At 35.9% G+C, this 20,958-nt stretch overlaps 1 protein-coding gene across 6 annotated transcripts in view; it reads left to right on the top strand.

Annotated features, from left to right (window-relative positions):
• Positions 1-20,958, top strand: part of csw (protein tyrosine phosphatase non-receptor type corkscrew) — a 360,418-nt gene that overhangs the window by 215,991 nt on the left and 123,469 nt on the right. For all 6 annotated transcript variants that reach the window (XM_083114870.1, XM_083114866.1, XM_083114865.1 and 3 more), the window contains exon 2: positions 1,836-1,958. In XM_083114870.1, the coding sequence (XP_082970996.1) occupies positions 1,836-1,958 (123 nt within the window). The remainder of the gene's footprint in view (positions 1-1,835; positions 1,959-20,958) is intronic.

The following is a 20,958-nucleotide window of genomic DNA, read 5'->3' as shown; positions in this document are numbered from 1 at the left end:
TTAGAAAATATAGAGAAGCTGTAGGATTCGAATGATATTTATAAATTTTATTTTTTATATTAACTTAATGATACCCCTCACACATAATATGCCTTCAGTTAATACTTTTAAAAAATGGACTTTGTTTACAAAGCTCCCGTGATAACCATGAGGCCTGGAGATCAATTCTAGCTACGGGCCTGCGTCATAGATATTTTTCCATGAGAATTCTTCGATTGGCAGTCCACCTCTTGTCTCATCGTTTCACACAGATCATTTTCAAGAAAAGTCTTAAAAAGGACATGTGAAATGTACCGACACTTTTAGCACTAAAAATTAGAAAATGTATAAGTAATGGTACATTATGATTAGATATGTTTTAATGCGTGGAGGCAGTATTCAATTTTGGCCTCTGAAATAATATGCGACTGAAAATGGGCATTATTCAAGTATTGTTGAATTACTGGTAATAGTTTTTGTATTAATTACCGACTTTCGTGGTTGTTTCTTATAGTAATAAAAGGGGTGACCCTTTGCGAAAATGACCAAATGTCAACCTCCCTTCCACGTAATATACCCTACATTTTGGAGACTAGCGACACTCTGGACTCAAGAGCCAGTATAATCGTCTGTGTGATTTGTGATTCCCCCTTCATCCAACTCACTTATCACTCATCCTCATCTTCGCAATTAGCCAAAAGTGGCAGAAAAGCGAAGTAAAATAACTAAGTCAATGAATCAGTTGTAATACCAGGGTGGTTACTCACCGGGAATTATGCGTGAATTATTGTCTCCGGGAATTCTACGTGAATTCTGCGTGAATTTTCCTCCGTAAACGTGAAAAATTGCAACTTTATTAATGCAGATCCCATTGAATTTATACATATTTATAAATGCCCTAAGGCAATTTTTTTTTACGGTTTAGCTTCTATTTTTATCGAGGAAGGAAAATAAAGCTGCGTGAAAATGAAACAGAATTCTCTCAGTCCGTTTATTTTGTTAGTATCCCTTGCAGAACAATCTATCTGACAAATGGAAGATTATTGCAAGATATCTTGAAGTTGATTAGGAAATTTTGAGTTTGAAATTCTTGTACAATTTTTAAAAAATCGTAGATTAATACATGGACGTCCGCAGGATTTTTTCCAGGGAGGGGCAAGGAAGGTATTTTTTTTCCAGGGGGGGGCAAAAAGTCACATTTTCCCCCAAAAGAGTGTTGTTCCCTAAAAAAAACATTGCTTAAATTTGAATTTATGGTGTTCATGCAATAACTAACATATTATTGTGGCTAAAATGAAATTTTATGTGTGAAATACATAATTTTTGGTTGACTTTCATTTTCCAGGGGGGGGCCACGGCCCCCCCTTGCCCCCCCTTCCGGACGCCCATGGATTAATATATCCCGTAATATGTAACTTGTGTTTGTAGATGTGTTTTGAATCTGAGTGTGTATGCATATATATATATACCGTTTAATTTAATTAGACATTTGATACATTTGATTCAGGCAGACCCTTTATATTAATGTATTTGTGTGTGTACGTGTGCGGGTGGTGTGAGGCAATAATACATAAGGTTAAAATGGAGAAAAGATCTGCTTGTATCCTTGAATTTTGGGAAGTTCGTCTTGAAAACCGGGAATTGTACTTGAATTTTATCATGGTTGTAGAGTGGCCACCCTGTATACGGTATTTTTGATTGTGTAAATTTTGTCCATTCGGCTGCAAATCTATAAACACGCTGCAAAGTGTATGAACAAGGTTTAAACTTGATTGCATAACAGTTAGATTGCATTTTAATCATAATTTCTGAAGTTTTCTAACGGAAATACATGTTATTTTTTTTTTTTTCTACAGATGGTTCCACCCCAACGTTTCGGGTATCGAAGCGGAAGTCCTGCTGATGGATCGGGGCTTCGATGGGAGTTTCCTGGCGCGACCAAGCCGTAGTAATCCTGGAGATTTCACACTTTCTGTCAGGTAAGTTCTGCATAAGGAACAATAATTTTTGGTACACGTCTTGAAAATATTGGCTTCCTCACGTATTCGGTAGTGTTTTGTCTTCAGCATTTGTGAGCAGTTTGAAGCAAGTCTTTCACACACACTTCAACGAAACATCCTAGTATTTATCTTTATCCAAATCTACTTACAGTTTGTTAAATTCAAAGAAAACTCGGACGTCACTATATATAATTTCAATATATTTTTCACTTATCGATCTACTACTTTCTTTTGTTTTTCGTTGCTATGCTCAAAATATGTATAGTAATTTATACATCGCAATTTCACATTATCAATAATTAATTATACATCTTATTAATTCTACAACGTTTTGGAACATAACAAAATAGTAATTGATAACAACATAAATATCATAATGCATGTTAAACACAAAATTAAACAATAAATCATACATGAAATAATGAACATCTTTGGGTCAGTCACAATACGCACCCCTTCCAGGTGAAAATTTTCGACTTATTTAAGTTCTGTAAATATCGAAAATTTTGCATTTAGTTACAAACTTGTGAACATTGCATTTTTAAATTACAACATAATTTTTTTTTCAAACAATAATAATTCAATTCACTATGATCTCCGTGAATCAAACTTGACTGACATATTCTTAATTTTGTTTTAGTTGCATGAATTCAGTACATTAAATGAATAAACAATATTCTTGAATATGCAAATATCCAACATTTTTAATTGTAGAAGTGTCCGTAGTTACCTTAACCTAACTACATTCAAGAATTATTTAAGCAAATTTAAGCAACTCTGTTTTCCTGTTGGCTGAACAATTAAACTTCTTTACATTAGACAAATTTTGCTTATTTACAGATTTCTTCCCATCTAGAGACATAAGTTCCACATAATTGTTCTTAACACTTTTAACTAAGTAAGGACCTAACCATAAATCCAGAAATTTGTGAATTTTCTTATTAAGGAAGCTGCTCTTCTCGTGGTTTTTAACAAGAACAATATCGTTGACTGCGATTGTGATACTCCTTCCATCCTCTTTCTTCGTTTTGGTTATAGCCCTTTTCTTCATTCTTGTTTTTGCCATTAGACATTTATTCTGCCATGTCACGTTCTCCAGTTCAGATGGCCAATTAATTTGATGAAATACTGTATTCTTGACATTATCATGAAGAAACAATTCATTCGGCGTAAATCCTGTAACCTCAGATACCGAACTGTTTAAAAGTCTAATAATTACACTTAAGTGTTTAAACCACTGCTGATGATTATCCTTTGTGTATAGTCTTAGTAGCCTGATTATTTCCTTATTGTATCGCTCAATTGGGTTGGCGAAAGGTGAATACCCTGATGTTGTAACATGTTTTATTCCATTCGATTCTACAAAACTCTTCCACTCAGCTGATCGAAATTGAGATCCATTGTCAGACAAAATTACTTTAGAAAGTGGATAGTGATAAAAATATTGAAGTTGGAACTTATTTATAATTTCCTTGGTTGTAGCTTTTCTCAAAGGGTAGGCCATTATAAATTTCGACATAACGTCCACGATTGTTATAATAAAGCTATAACTTTGTGATTTCGGTAAAGGTCCAATAAGGTCTATAGAAAGCATACTGTGAGGGGTTGTAGTATGTACATGCAAAATTTCTTTATCAATTTTTAAGACTGTCTGCTTAGTCTTTGCACATGTTAAGCAGTTTCTGAGATATTCCTTAATAGTATCTTTCATTTTTGGCCAATAAAAATAATCTTTGCATTTATTATGAACCTTAAAATATCCAAAATGTCCTTGCTTATCGTGAAGTCGATGTAGAATTTTAGGTACCAACTCCCTTGGAACTACCAGTTTCCATTTATCGTCTGGAAAGTGCTTCAGAAACAGAAGACCGTCATGGAATGTGTAAATCTCTTTGGATCCTTTCGGAGTATTGCCTTCCTTTAAATGCCATATAATTTCAGAACAGCATTGATCCAGTCTTTGACTCTCCTTCCAAAAGTCAACTGTGTCTTCATCAACAATATCTAAATTCAAATAATTAATGTATAATTCATTGATGAGAGGAACGCCTGTAGATAGATCACTGTTGCCAGCTTAGCTCTTTTGGAACCAGATCTGGCCCTTTTGTGCATTCTTTTGGCTGTGAACTGTAGCATCCGCCCCCCTGTCCCACTATGATGACACCACTGGCTCCGGCCCACAAAGATGAACTTTTGCCATGAGTATACATTTTGCACGTGACGTGATATTGTTATATTGGCTGCGTCAACCACCCCCTCTTGCCTCGCCAGCTACTTATGTGTAGCGCCGTGGCTGAGGTGAAGATGACAATATTGTTATCCGATAATACTTTCTTTTCGATTTCATACGACCGATGGTGGATTATTGAGATGGATGATGACGCCAGATCTAGTAGGTGAAAATTAAGAATAAATTACCATCACTTTAAAGCTAACGGTAAAAGCAGCGCCTCCACCCCTCTGACACCTAAAATTACCCTATGAGGGACTTTATGCAGCCTACGTTATTCTAGTTCCTTGAAAGTCATCTTTAGCTCCATTTAAGGTGAAATTTAGCTCTTTTATGCACATCAGATTTGGCAACACTGCCAGGATGGTCGTAGGAGGCAAGAAGAAATGCATTACGTTTATGGGACCATTATTTTATTCGTTCTCTCTGGAATGTCAAACATCCAATGACGTAGAAAAGTACATGGATGGAAAAGGACACGTTGAACTATGTCATAGTAGTAGGAAGAGTCGAAACTCCCATTTGATTAGCCGTAACTTGAAGTTGAAGTCGATTTGCCATAAGGAATACATGGGATTCTGTAAATACTTATTCATCATATTTTTCAAATATCGTGTCAAGCTTAATGATCACCTCAAAAAACCGCTTCCACGTGCAACATGGAGAGAAATTCATACTCTCTTGTATAGTCAAGGTTTTTTTTAGTAGTAGTACCCATTCCGATAATATTGAAATAAATGCACAACTGGTGCGTTAATTGTCACTCTTCCCCTTCAACAGTGGAAACTGGGAGCTGTCACTACGAGCGGTGTCACCAAGTTCAACACACATATTTACTCCGTTGAATAAAAATCTCTATACAATCGGTTTCGCAATGCGAATTGACAATGATAATGGGTTTTAAAACAGCTGCAAGGAGCTTTGAAACAAGACCAAAATCGTATTTGTAGACCCAATACTAAGATAAAGTTCCGCAAAATTGGTAAGAGTCTCATTTTGGCTGATTTTAAAAATCTGGAAATTAAATTGTGTTTAAAACCTTTCTACCTGCATATTTAAATCACAGATCGATCAGACCACAAGTTTTTTTATTCACTAAAGAGATGGGTCATTTTGAAAACACCAAGAAATCGGCACTTATTTTTTCTCATATCGATAAAAATTCGAAGGCATAGTCGAAAAAAAAAGTTCTTTACCATAGCTTAACGCAGAATTGAAGCTAAATTTTCATGTAACTCGTTTTTACGTACGTCTACTGGTTAATTTTTAATTAGTCCAAAATCGGGGATCCATAAATTTTAATCCGATAGTAGTTTTACATACATTGAGCAGTTCTCTAGCTTTCGTTGAGTAATGCAGACATATGATTCTTCGAAACACTTGACAATTGAAGCATTTCATCGAATAACGCTGTATGGCACTTTTGGGAATGTGTTGAGTTAGCAGTGAAATCGTGCTGCGACCCTTCTTCTACAGGCTACAAGCTGGCCAGTCATAAAGTCGGATGTTGCCCAAAGATTGCTACTGTGTTTGCATAAGGTTTTATGTTTTTTCTACCGTAGTCCAGTAACATACAACAGGTTTTATCCATTGTTCTCGCTTTCACTGAAATGTGCCATAGAACGTTATTCGGTGGAATGCTTCAATTCTTGTCTGGTTCACCCTCGCGCACTGAGACGCGGGGAAACACGGGAAAATCCGGCAACAGAACTTCTGTCGTCTGCTTCTCTTGAAATCAAATGGTGTAGCGCTTACTACAGGGGGACGTGCGGAACCGAAGCACGGAATTTCCTGTTAGAAGTCTGCAGGTTGTCTTGAGGGTTATCGCCCATTAAGACGCCGGAAGCGAAATTGTTCCGTTCTGCTGCCGCGCTTCCGGGGTCTCATTGCGCGTTTATTTGACTGAGCGGAGTAGTAGAGCCTTGGTCTTCATGTCCATGTGCCTCCACCGGGCCTGTGCCTGGCGAGAGTTCTGCTTTATTCTCCAATAAACATTCCCCGTTGAAGAGAGCAATGCATGCTCTCGAATCGTTGGACGCTATCGCCAAATTAACCTGCCTGGTAACCCGAGAACACTTGTTCGAATCACGTCGCCAGGACAGCTACAATCCCTAATAATTTCTTGATATACGAACCTCATATACTGTTGAACCATGCCGTTCGATATATTCATAATGGGTTTTCTCCCGTTTATCATCTCTGTTGGGAGATGACAGTGTTTTAACAAATGCTGTTTACAAACAGCTGGTCTCGTCCACTGCCTGTGAGGAAGTTTTTAGTTGATTCTTACTTTATAATGTGTTGTTTGTCTTGTGCAGGTCCCTTTACAATGTCGCACGTTTACCCTTTCTTAAGGGGTTTGTTACACCCCTTCTAAATTTTTAAGTAAGAAGTTTAGATAAGGGGATATTTCCCCGAATACGAGGAAGGGTGCAAAATGGTTATATGTGCCGACGAACCCAAAAATGTTAAATCCATCAATCAATCAATCCTGCCTAATTGTAATGTCAGCTATACGGTTCAGGGTGTCCGCAAAGTCCCTCAGTGATTACAAACCTTTTATCTTGTGAAGTTTCTAAGGAAAGTTTGGGAAAACTCACCAATTTTCTTTGGGTCCAAGTCCCATGGACGTAGTATTAGTGAAGCAGGAACTGTGTCCAAGAAATTAAAAATGTGTTCAAAATGTGAAAACAAGTTAAAAAGTGCAGTGTGTGCTATCATATGACGAGACACATTTACCATGGGAACTTTCACACTAAGTACGGAAGGTCACATACAACCTGATGTCAAAACAGAAAGTTCTGGTGTGAAAGTTCAAGGAAACGAGGAGTGTGTGTGATCTTTCACGAAAGGGTCAGTGATCGACATCAGAAGAAAGTGTAGAACGAGTGTTTTGCTCAAAGTAAAAGGAAAACAGTTTTCTGTTCAGTGTATGCAAGGTGTAAATCGTCCAGGCCTTGTAACCCATAGAACACACATTGATACATTGAAAAACAGGATATATGCTTCCAATATGTCCCTGAGAGGAATCTGCCAAAACGTGAACAGAAGGGGAATTTCGCTTAGATGTGCTTCGGGCAACTGCAGGTTCTTACGTGGAGTTTTACTGATGTCCAAAAATCTTGGTGAGTTATCTCACACTTTGTCATGAGATTCACTTCTGTGTCTATAAAACTTTGGAAGGTACAAACGTTTGTAATCATGTGCACCCTGTACTTTCAAAAATTCTTAATAGCGTGTAGTGACAATACGTCTTTACCTGTAAGAAAGCCAAGACGAAGATTGAGGGATAACGTTGAGATGGCCCTAAAGGAAATTGGTAAGGATGGAAAAGATTGGATTGATCTTGCCCAGGATAGGGACAGATGGAAGACTTGTGTTGCTGCATCCATAAACCTTCGGGTTTAAGAAGGCTAGAGAGTTAGTGGCTGTGCTTGGTAACTGTGCACGTGTTCGGATAGCGCGCGTGTCCACTCGGAAAATCACAGAATGACTTGGAAGTGTTGGAAGGAAGCTGGGCCTCTCAGGTGCAAGGGAACCTTTCCAAGGCTTTTCCCTGGTTGTGGGCGTCAGAATACATTGCGTTTTCTGGCATAGCTTTATTGTTTAGCGATTAGCCACCTTAAACATTTCCCTTTTATGTCCCTGGACAATCAAAAGAGGGATTTTTCCCGGCGAAAGGGAAGAAGGCATTAATTACTGCTGAATCTTCCGACTTGAGTAGATTTTTTTTTTTGTTTGTTTTCTTGGCTGAAACTCGCTATGTCATTTTGATGTTTAAGCCATTCGCCCGTGGCTCTTCTAGGTGTTACATAATTTCAGGGCTTCATTGCAGGTGCAGTACTCAAAAGCTTTAGTTGTTGCGTTGCCTTGGACGTTGTTCTGTTGGTGCGCGTATGCATGTGTGATTTTTTGGTTCCTTCTCCATGAGCCTGATGGCGAAGAAAAACACACTGTGGAAGAAGCTCAAGAGGACCTTATCGGAGCGGAATTTCTCCTTTCGTTCTCTCAGGCCTAGCTTTAGGGTTGGCGAGTGAGTATTCTGCTTGTTGTTCAGGGGTCTTGCATCCATTTTTGCAAATGGCTGACTTGTTTTGATAGGGTGACCACATCCTCTTTCATCCGGGATATAAGGGGTGACCTTTTGAGAAGGTACAAAGATGTCGACCTCGCTTCCACGCAGTACACCCGACCAACGAGGCTGTGGCGTCTGGACCTTTGGCCAGTGTAGGGCTGTATTTTATCCTGTGTTTTGTCCATATATGTGCTGAGTTTCCCTTTACAGCGTCAGCCACAAAATCCGGATAACGGATTTCAAATCATCCCATATCCATTTTGGATGCAACGGATAATTTCGGATATTATGATAATCCTACTATCCGATTAGTAAAGATTTTAGAAGGATTTGTAAGAAGTTAGCAAATGAAAACTAAATATATGCTTACAGGCCGAAACCAAGTGTTAGGTAATAATCAAAATCTAATTATTGATAACAACTCGTTTGAACCAGTTTCCAAATTCAAATACTTAGGAGTAATACTAACAAATGAAAATGGTATTAAATAGGAAATAAAAAACAGGCTAAATTCAGGAAATGCGTGTTCATTTTCATAAACTTTTGTCTTCTCGTTTAATGTCTAAGAAACTGAAAGTTAAAATATACAAAACAGTAATTTTGCCCATAGTATTATATGTATGCGAACCTTGGTCCCTTAAATTGAAAGAGGAACATAAATAGGAAAATATTTTGGACCTAAAAGGGATAAAGAGACGGGTGAGTGAAGAAGGTTACATAATTTAGAACTACATAATTCGTATTCATGTCCAGATATTATTACAGAATGATTAAATGAAGAAGACTTAGGTTGGCGGGCCATGTGGCACGAATGGGAGAGTTTACAGGATTGTTGATTGGAAACCTGATGGTAAGAGACCTGTAGGAAGGCCAAGACGAAGATGGAGGGATAATATTGAGATGCATCTAAAGGAAATCGGTAGGGATGGAAAAGAGTATATAGATCTTGCTCAAGATAGGGACAGATGGAAGGCCCGTGTTGCTGCAGCCATGAACCTTCGGGTTTAAGAAGGTTAGAGAGTTAGTTAGTTATGTAGGAAATCCATACACTGAAATACGAACATGTGAATAGTTCGTAAAACTGATAAACGATAAATCTGTCCCGAATAATGTACACATTCGAATATCCTGACATTTCGGATAATCCGAATTTCCGGACATATCTGGATATCTCGGATAATCAGAATATTTTAGATCCGTATAGAAAATTGTCCGATATCCGTATAAAATTTTATCCGCATTTGGCCATCCCTACGTTTAACTAGGTAAGGAGATTGATTTTAGCTACAGTAAGAGACTGGAACCCGTATAATGGAACGGGTACAAATAGCGTAAGTTTTGATATACTCACAATTTTAATTTCAATTAATCAATTCAATATTTTATCCGGACATTCCCTCCTTTTCAGGTGTCTTGTTCGTCGTTGGGACGAATTTTTAGGAATAGGTAAATGTTCTTTTTTGGAAAAAGTGTAGCATCGACCACAGCGAATGCTTTCATTTGTCATTTTACGTCTAAATCATATTACTTCGGGCGCCAGAATTCACTAACTAGTTTTTTATAATAATTCTGAATGAGAAAATGTAAGTTATAATGAGAAATGGGCCAGACGTGTCCCTTTTCGTAAGTCTGCTGAATGTCATTCGCAACTACTATTTCTTTTATGTTTCAGGACATAATGCAAATGTTGAGAATTTTTCTCGCAGGTATCAACACAATGCTTAAGTGTAAATTCTGCACAAGAGCTTATCATGATTCAGTAGAATTTCAAGTAATTTTCATGTGTCAACTTCTACAGTGACCTTCTAAATACTTCAAAGTTGTGTTGGTAAATTTTTTAGAGTGATTAAATTAAGAGTAATGCTTAGAGCTTGTATGTAATTACTAGACCTCGGATTTTAGTTTTTTAATATATTTTTTCCTTTTGTATGTAAGAAATAATAAGTTATGTCAGCGTTTCGTTAAAGAACTAAACTACTGATAACGTTTTATAGTGCCTAAAAAAACTATTTTGCTTCTTAGAACCTATTTTACGTTTATGCGCCTAAATCAAGCCTTTTTTAGGTTTTTATATATTGTAAAAGGTTTTACATTATTTTTATGTCACACAGAGGCATTTGCTTTGTTTGGTCACGAAAAAATTCAATGACGAACGTGTTGGAAACTTACTTTCTGTCGATTTCCCTCCCTCCAAGTCCATGGTGATTTTCGAAAGCTCTAAACGAAGCAAAATGTCTGGTGCCACTGTTACCTGTACAGTCCAAAGTGCAAACTTCTGCTCCGTGTGGTCTTGCTCACTTTCGCGTCACTTAGGTGCGTTGTGGCATTCACGCCTTGCAAACTAAGTTTTCAGCATATAAGATGATCCTCACATAATTGCGGAGTTTGGCTGTGGATAACATGAAAAACGATTGTTGCCTAACTATACGGCGAAGAGTGGATTTTAATAGCAAATTTCCAATGGTATGTTCTGCCATCGCCGTAGGGTTAGGTAACACACACATCAACATTATGCAAGATAATGCGTATTTCAGGATATAGATGTCCCATTTGCATTGCCGGTGACTATACCTAATCAGTATTTTTCAGGAACTTTGAACCATATTAAGTTGTTTTTTTCTACTTTAGGATTTTTTGAGCCTAACTTAAGTTTTTTAGGACAGTAGTGTGATTTGTGGTATTACTGGGGCGAGAAATGATGACCCCCCCCTCTGGCAGATTTGTCTACACTTAAAACTTGCTCAACATGCCCATATGAGCTTTTTGCTCAAGTGTGGAACCCTGCCTAATCCAAGATTTTTGTGAAAATGCCCTCGGGAAGTTCCTGTGAAATGATGACCCCCCTCAGATTGATTTGCCTACACTTATAAAAGGCACTTCTGTCAGATTGTTGTCCATAAATTTGTTAAAAATATGCCCCTCTTGATATTTTTTTTGCCCACACCTAAAACTAAGCCACACACACACACACACACACACCTACACACCCACACACACCCACACACACACACACACACACACACACAAAGCACATTGTTGAACCCAACTGATATTTTTTATTAAGTATAGAGTTTTGATTTGAACCCCAAGAAATGTTATATAAATACCAAAGCCAAAAAATATTAACACACATACACACACACACACACACTAAATATAGAAAACACACTGCTGAACCCAACTGATATTTTTTTATTAAGCATAGAATTTTGATTTGAACCCCAAGAAATTTTATATAATAAACAACAATAAAAAATGCCTAATCAAAAATATTGTAATCAATGCAATAAAAATATATCCAGCCCCAATTGGGCTAAGCATCAAAAGAATTGTAATCCAGAGAAATGCAGAACTCCCACAAAAATATGCCCTAAATGCCATAGAAAATATAACATGAAATATTTCTCTTATACTTGTTCTGAACAGTCATCAACATTTCCAAACAAAATTGATTGGAAATATTTGTGTGATTGCTCTCTATAATTTAGATTGCAAGGCCATATTTTGTAATTTTCTAGACCAGGAGCTAGACCCTCTGCACCAGAAACAGGCCATAAAATGCCTCTCCACAAATTATGTGAGCATCATGGAGCACACAATACATTTTACAATTTTGAGAATCTCAATTTAAATTAAGGGAACAAGAGATTTGGATTTGATGTATCTGGAAATATCCCTTTTTTCAAAAAATGTTTGCATCTTGAATCAACCTGCAAACAATATTACATGTTAGGCTGGGCTATCTCAACAGCAGAGGCATGCAGCTTAGTGGTTTCCTGCACTCACACTCTGTAAATACATTCCATGATTTTATTATCCTATTAAAGCACCCAATGCTGCAATTTTTAAATTTTTGCTGAAGAAGATACATGATTATCTCAGTCATGTTCAACATCTGAGAATTGTATGCATCAAAATATTGCAGGTGATGATTAAAATCTGCACCACTATACAACATTCCACTATCTGTTGTAACAAATTCTGCCTTTTGGAACCTATCCAGATGCATCAGCAAAAATCTGAAATGTTTCCAGTTTGAGCTCTGATTGGGAAGGATCTCAAAATCATAGAATCTCCCCACACTTGCATGATTTGAAAACCATCCTCCATAATAGGAAAAATCAACATAATAATAAAAAAAAACAACAAACTGTCCCACAATTCTTCTTCAAGAATTATACTTGTGGCACTCAAAATCAGTGATGTATTTCAAGTTTAGATAATTGAATTTTTGTGTGCTGTTCAGGGCCCAGCGGAACTCTGTTTCATTATTGATTGAAAATAAATCATACTCTGAGAGTGTTGAGAATCTAATTTTGAAATCAGGAAGAAGAGATTCAGATCTAATATATTTTGCAACATCTCTTCTGTCAAAAAATGACATGAGCATTGATCCTATTGTGCACCTACACAATTGTGGAGAGCAATCATGTAGATATAAACAGAAATTGTACATGGCTCTGTGTACCTCCCGATCAGAATTTGAGGTTGAGATTTGAAGATTGCAAAAAATTGCAGTTTAAAGGTTCAAAATATCTCAAATTATGAAATTTTATCTTCAAACTCAGCAAATACAGAATAATCTCATTTGCATTTATGACCCCTGAGATATATTTTTCCCTTCTAACAAAATCCGCACCAGAAAACACCAAGCCTGTATCTGTGGTTACAAATTCAAAATCATTATAGGATTTCAAATAAGTATCATAATTTAAATGTTTCCAGTTCTCAGATATGTCAAATGGGATATGAAAACAATACATTGATTCAAAATATTTTGTTGTGAACCATTAATTTTTTCTGTAACAATTATAAAAACCTACAAACAGCCCAACAATTCTCCTGTGCAACAGATATATGTATTTTTCATTCTTGCCCAACAATCCCAGATGTATGCATCCAAATTCATGGTCACTGTCAAGCACCCACCTAAATTCTGTCTCATTTCTAACTGCAAACACATCATATTCACATAAATCGGAAAATGCAAGCTTGAACCTTTCCAACAGTGATTCCGATTGTATATATTGTGACAAATTCCTTCTCTCAAAAAACATTGCAACAAGTGCTGTGTGTTATCCTTCTAAAACAATGCACATTCAAAAATGCAATGCTGTAATTTTTTAAGAGCATGCCCAACACTATGCTTAATAATATTGTTCCTTTGTTGCTGATAATCCCGATTTATTTCCAAATCACACTGCCCGGGATACATGTTTGCTGAACAATATTGCAAAATTGGAACTGTAGCAACTATGTATGTATTATTGGGAGCTTAGATAATTGTTCCCCACACCTGCATGTTTCATTCCAAGAGGTTTTGTCTAGGCACAGTGCAAGGCACTTACTGCTGCAATTTCTGAATTTTTGCCTCAGAAAATACAGAACAAGCTCATTCAGGCATTTGTGCTTTAAATACCCAACAAGATCCGGGTGGAAATCATCTGCACTGAACAAGTGCCCATCATCTGTGGTCACAAATTCAATATTCATATTAAACAGATTGGGATTGGAAATTATTCTGTTCAAAAATTTAAAATGCACCCAATTTAAGCTCTGATCAGCCATGAGCTCTAAATTCATAATCTTCATACCCATCACAACAATTGCTGTACCAACATTCATCAAACAATTTCAACCTGCAGAAATAATAATAGCTCCCAGTGTGGTGATGCACAAACAATCTACAAATTCTCTTAAACTTGTTGTACATAAATTTTTCAAACTTGCTTACATCCTTCAGTGACAAGTATTGAAAATTCTTGTCACTGTTAAAAACCCAGTGGATTTCAGTCTCATTCTGAACTGCAAACAATTATACTCGGACAGGTTCAGGAACCTAAGCCTAAAATCTTGAACAAGTGATTCGGATTTTATGTATTTTGAAATTCCTATTCTGTCAAAAAATTCTGCATTATGACAAGCTTAGTGGCAATGTGAACAATTGGCATGTATTTTGTATGTAGTGCGCTTCAAGTGACAGGCATATGCATTCATGCTCACAATTTTTAAATTTTTGCCTAAACATATACATTAGAATCTCACTGAAATTTGTATATTTTGAAAATTTATTCATGCCTGGCTTAAAATCTTCAAGTCGATACAAATTGCCCTCATCTGTGGTGACATATTCAATATGATTCAGGGGTAGAGGTACTGAAATTCTGTTGGTGATATTATAGTGGATCCAGTTTAGACTCTGTGGCATAATTATGTCCATTCTGTACACAAAACAATTCTCATTGCAATTGTTGTACCAGTAATCATCATACATTGCAAATCCACAATGCCAATAATAATACTCTACAGAATAATGCACAAAAAATCCAACAATTTTTTTGCATGTATTGAACATGGATATTTCAAATCTTATTAGGGATTTCAGGGACAGGTAGTGAAAGGCAAAATCACTTGAAAGCACCTATTGCATTTCAGTTTCATTCCCAACAGAGAACATGTCATGCTCGGACAGATTCAAGAACCTAAGCCTGAAGTATTTTGAAATTGCTCTTCTGTCAAAAAAATTCTGCATATTTAATAATTACACACTGGCATGAATATGCAAGGAACAGAATCATGAAAACCCATTACTCAATGCATTCCGATACAGCCTCATTGTTTATGATTGTTGCAAATTTTGAGATGAAACTGTTTTTATGTGATTCAAGGCCCATCAAAGATATTACACAGTGAACAATTACAGTGTCACTTGTTTCATCCAAAACAATATTGTATATGAGATGGGGTAATTTTTTCAATTTAATATATTCCAATCTGTCAAGTTGCATGAAGCACTCAACTGCAAGAACCCTCTCGGTGTTATTTTTTGCTGTTCTGAAAAGGAGGTAGCATGAAACAATGGCATTTACAGATTCTGAATTGTATATAATTTTTGTAGAGAAACAATCAACATAGTTGATAGAGCTCATATAATTAGATTTTTCTGCTGAGGTCTTGGAATTTTTGATGAATGCATATCCTATATTCTCTATGTATTCATATGTGATGATATTATCAGGTGCTTTGTCCTGAAATTCTACAAAATATATTTTTGTTGTTCCTACAAGGGCCATAACATAAAAATCATCATAGTACCCAACCTCAGAGTTTACATACCTGAGCAACTGATTGTATTTGTGGGTATTGAGCTTGAACAGATTGATCTTATTTTCAGGGGGGCTCACAATGTTTGTCACAGAACCTGAGGATCCCATTACTGCTCAGGGATGTGCTTAGCTCAGGTCTGAAAATCTTGTTGACATAACATTTTGTGCCTTTATTTGAAATTTTAACAACAATTTTGAAATCTACAAGGCTTATCTCTGTGACATAATTCCCCAGGATGCTGACAAGTTGTTGATTTGTATTCAATGCATCTATGATGCTCACTTGCATAATTTGTGTGGGGACATATGGGTTCTCTTCAAAACAAACAGTTCTGTGATTAAAATTATCTGAAAAATCTCTTGCATTTGTTTCATATATACTGTAGACAAGATACTGATTGTTTATATATTTTACAATATAATCTTCAGACATCTTGCAAGTGGGGGCAACAGAATATCTATGGGTTATATTTATATCTAGGCTTTCACTATTCTGTACAGTCAATATGTTGGGAACAAAAAATTCATTCTATACCTTCAATCCTGTTTCTGCTCTATTTCTGCACTCCCTGCTGTCCCTGCTGTGTCTGTTGTTTCTGCTGTGTCTGAAAATATTTTTAATTTAAATAATTGTTTCCCACAATTGCATCTTCTGCTAAGATTATTCCCACCTAGAATTTTTGCAATACAATCAGAATCACAATCTTTGAATTTTTGTCTTATAAAATACATTATAATCTCATTCAGGTATATATGTTTAGAGTACCACACACAATCAGGATCAAAATCATCCCCACTATACAAATGGCCAGCATCTGTTGTGACAAATTCAATATCATAAATTGTAGATATTCTAAATTTGTAATGCATCCAATTCAAGCTTGGATATGAATCAATCCTCATCCTATGCTCTGAAAACAAATTGTAGCAATTTCCCCACCAGTGATTCCTAAACACTTTGAGCATGAAATAATACCCGTAATCATCTGTGTAAAAATTCACAAAATATCCAGCAATTCTGCCATAATTATTGTACACAATTTTTTCAAACTTGCTTATATATTTAAGGCATAGGTAGTGAAAAGGCAATTCACTGTTAAGCACCCACTGCATCTCTGTTTCATTGCAAATTGCAAACAGGTCATACTCAGAGAATCCAGATAATCTGATTCTGATATTTTCCACCATTGTTCCTATATAAACGTTTCAACGTATGTTCAACATGACCTGTTTGCATAGGAACAATGGTGGAAAATATCAGAATCAGATTATCTGGATTCTCTGAGTATGACCTGTTTGCAATTTGCAATGAAACAGAGATGCAGTGGGTGCTTAACAGTGAATTGCCTTTTCACTACCTATGCCTTAAATATATAAGCAAGTTTGAAAAAATTGTGTACAATAATTATGGCAGAATTGCTGGATATTTTGTGAATTTTTACACAGATGATTACGGGTATTATTTCATGCTCAAAGTGTTTAGGAATCACTGGTGGGGAAATTGCTACAATTTGTTTTCAGAGCATAGGATGAGGATTGATTCATATCCAAGCTTGAATTGGATGCATTACAAATTTAGAATATCTACAATTTATAATGATATTGAATTTGTCACAACAGATGCTGGCCATTTGTATAGTGGGGATGATTTTGATCCTGATTGTGTGTGGTACTCTAAACATATATACCTGAATGAGATTATAATGTATTTTATAAGACAAAAATTCAAAGATTGTGATTCTGATTGTATTGCAAAAATTCTAGGTGGGAATAATCTTAGCAGAAGATGCAATTGTGGGAAACAATTATGTAAATTAAAAATATTTTCAGACACAGCAGAAACAACAGACACAGCAGGGACAGCAGGGAGTGCAGAAATAGAGCAGAAACAGGATTGAAGGTATAGAATGAATTTTTTGTTCCCAACATATTGACTGTACAGAATAGTGAAAGCCTAGATATAAATATAACCCATAGATATTCTGTTGCCCCCACTTGCAAGATGTCTGAAGATTATATTGTAAAATATATAAACAATCAGTATCTTGTCTACAGTATATATGAAACAAATGCAAGAGATTTTTCAGATAATTTTAATCACAGAACTGTTTGTTTTGAAGAGAACCCATATGTCCCCACACAAATTATGCAAGTGAGCATCATAGATGCATTGAATACAAATCAACAACTTGTCAGCATCCTGGGGAATTATGTCACAGAGATAAGCCTTGTAGATTTCAAAATTGTTGTTAAAATTTCAAATAAAGGCACAAAATGTTATGTCAACAAGATTTTCAGACCTGAGCTAAGCACATCCCTGAGCAGTAATGGGATCCTCAGGTTCTGTGACAACATTGTGAGCCCCCCTGAAAATAAGATCAATCTGTTCAAGCTCAATACCCACAAATACAATCAGTTGCTCAGGTATGTAAACTCTGAGGTTGGGTACTATGATGATTTTTATGTTATGGCCCTTGTAGGAACAACAAAAATATATTTTGTAGAATTTCAGGACAAAGCACCTGATAATATCATCACATATGAATACATAGAGAATATAGGATATGCATTCATCAAAAATTCCAAGACCTCAGCAGAAAAATCTAATTATATGAGCTCTATCAACTATGTTGATTGTTTCTCTACAAAAATTATATACAATTCAGAATCTGTAATTGCCATTGTTTCATGCTACCTCCTTTTCAGAACAGCAAAAAATAACACCGAGAGGGTTCTTGCAGTTGAGTGCTTCATGCAACTTGACAGATTGGAATATATTAAATTGAAAAAATTACCCCATCTCATATACAATATTGTTTTGGATGAAACAAGTGACACTGTAATTGTTCACTGTGTAATATCTTTGATGGGCCTTGAATCACATAAAAACAGTTTCATCTCAAAATTTGCAACAATCATAAACAATGAGGCTGTATCGGAATGCATTGAGTAATGGGTTTTCATGATTCTGTTCCTTGCATATTCATGCCAGTGTGTAATTATTAAATATGCAGAATTTTTTGACAGAAGAGCAATTTCAAAATACATCAAATCACAATCACTTATTGGGATTTCAGGCTTAGGTTCTTGAATCTGTCCGAGCATGACATGTTCTCTGTTGGGAATGAAACTGAAATGCAATAGGTGCTTTCAAGTGATTTTGCCTTTCACTACCTGTCCCTGAAATCCCTAATAAGATTTGAAATATCCATGTTCAATACATGCAAAAAAATTGTTGGATTTTTTGTGCATTATTCTGTAGAGTATTATTATTGGCATTGTGGATTTGCAATGTATGATGATTACTGGTACAACAATTGCAATGAGAATTGTTTTGTGTACAGAATGGACATAATTATGCCACAGAGTCTAAACTGGATCCACTATAATATCACCAACAGAATTTCAGTACCTCTACCCCTGAATCATATTGAATATGTCACCACAGATGAGGGCAATTTGTATCGACTTGAAGATTTTAAGCCAGGCATGAATAAATTTTCAAAATATACAAATTTCAGTGAGATTCTAATGTATATGTTTAGGCAAAAATTTAAAAATTGTGAGCATGAATGCATATGCCTGTCACTTGAAGCGCACAACATACAAAATACATGCCAATTGTTCACATTGCCACTAAGCTTGTCATAATACAGAATTTTTTGACAGAATAGGAATTTCAAAATACATAAAATCCGAATCACTTGTTCAAGATTTTAGGCTTAGGTTCCTGAACCTGTCCGAGTATAATTGTTTGCAGTTCAGAATGAGACTGAAATCCACTGGGTTTTTAACAGTGACAAGAATTTTCAATACTTGTCACTGAAGGATGTAAGCAAGTTTGAAAAATTTATGTACAACAAGTTTAAGAGAATTTGTAGATTGTTTGTGCATCACCACACTGGGAGCTATTATTATTTCTGCAGGTTGAAATTGTTTGATGAATGTTGGTACAGCAATTGTTGTGATGGGTATGAAGATTATGAATTTAGAGCTCATGGCTGATCAGAGCTTAAATTGGGTGCATTTTAAATTTTTGAACAGAATAATTTCCAATCCCAATCTGTTTAATATGAATATTGAATTTGTGACCACAGATGATGGGCACTTGTTCAGTGCAGATGATTTCCACCCGGATCTTGTTGGGTATTTAAAGCACAAATGCCTGAATGAGCTTGTTCTGTATTTTCTGAGGCAAAAATTCAGAAATTGCAGCAGTAAGTGCCTTGCACTGTGCCTAGACAAAACCTCTTGGAATGAAACATGCAGGTGTGGGGAACAATTATCTAAGCTCCCAATAATACATACATAGTTGCTACAGTTCCAATTTTGCAATATTGTTCAGCAAACATGTATCCCGGGCAGTGTGATTTGGAAATAAATCGGGATTATCAGCAACAAAGGAACAATATTATTAAGCATAGTGTTGGGCATGCTCTTAAAAAATTACAGCATTGCATTTTTGAATGTGCATTGTTTTAGAAGGATAACACACAGCACTTGTTGCAATGTTTTTGAGAGAAGGAATTTGTCACAATATATACAATCGGAATCACTGTTGGAAAGGTTCAAGCTTGCATTTTCCGATTTATGTGAATATGATGTGTTTGCAGTTAGAAATGAGACAGAATTTAGGTGGGTGCTTGACAGTGACCATGAATTTGGATGCATACATCTGGGATTGTTGGGCAAGAATGAAAAATACATATATCTGTTGCACAGGAGAATTGTTGGGCTGTTTGTAGGTTTTTATAATTGTTACAGAAAAAATTAATGGTTCACAACAAAATATTTTGAATCAATGTATTGTTTTCATATCCCATTTGACATATCTGAGAACTGGAAACATTTAAATTATGATACTTATTTGAAATCCTATAATGATTTTGAATTTGTAACCACAGATACAGGCTTGGTGTTTTCTGGTGCGGATTTTGTTAGAAGGGAAAAATATATCTCAGGGGTCATAAATGCAAATGAGATTATTCTGTATTTGCTGAGTTTGAAGATAAAATTTCATAATTTGAGATATTTTGAACCTTTAAACTGCAATTTTTTGCAATCTTCAAATCTCAACCTCAAATTCTGATCGGGAGGTACACAGAGCCATGTACAATTTCTGTTTATATCTACATGATTGCTCTCCACAATTGTGTAGGTGCACAATAGGATCAATGCTCATGTCATTTTTTGACAGAAGAGATGTTGCAAAATATATTAGATCTGAATCTCTTCTTCCTGATTTCAAAATTAGATTCTCAACACTCTCAGAGTATGATTTATTTTCAATCAATAATGAAACAGAGTTCCGCTGGGCCCTGAACAGCACACAAAAATTCAATTATCTAAACTTGAAATACATCACTGATTTTGAGTGCCACAAGTATAATTCTTGAAGAAGAATTGTGGGACAGTTTGTTGTTTTTTTTTATTATTATGTTGATTTTTCCTATTATGGAGGATGGTTTTCAAATCATGCAAGTGTGGGGAGATTCTATGATTTTGAGATCCTTCCCAATCAGAGCTCAAACTGGAAACATTTCAGATTTTTGCTGATGCATCTGGATA

Source organism: Lepisma saccharinum, chromosome 29 (assembly GCF_977018435.1).
Source record: "Lepisma saccharinum chromosome 29, izLepSacc3.1, whole genome shotgun sequence".
Lineage (NCBI taxonomy): Eukaryota > Metazoa > Arthropoda > Insecta > Zygentoma > Lepismatidae > Lepisma > Lepisma saccharinum.
The sequence above is the reverse complement of the archived record's forward strand: the minus strand, read 5'-3'. Positions and strand labels throughout refer to the sequence as shown.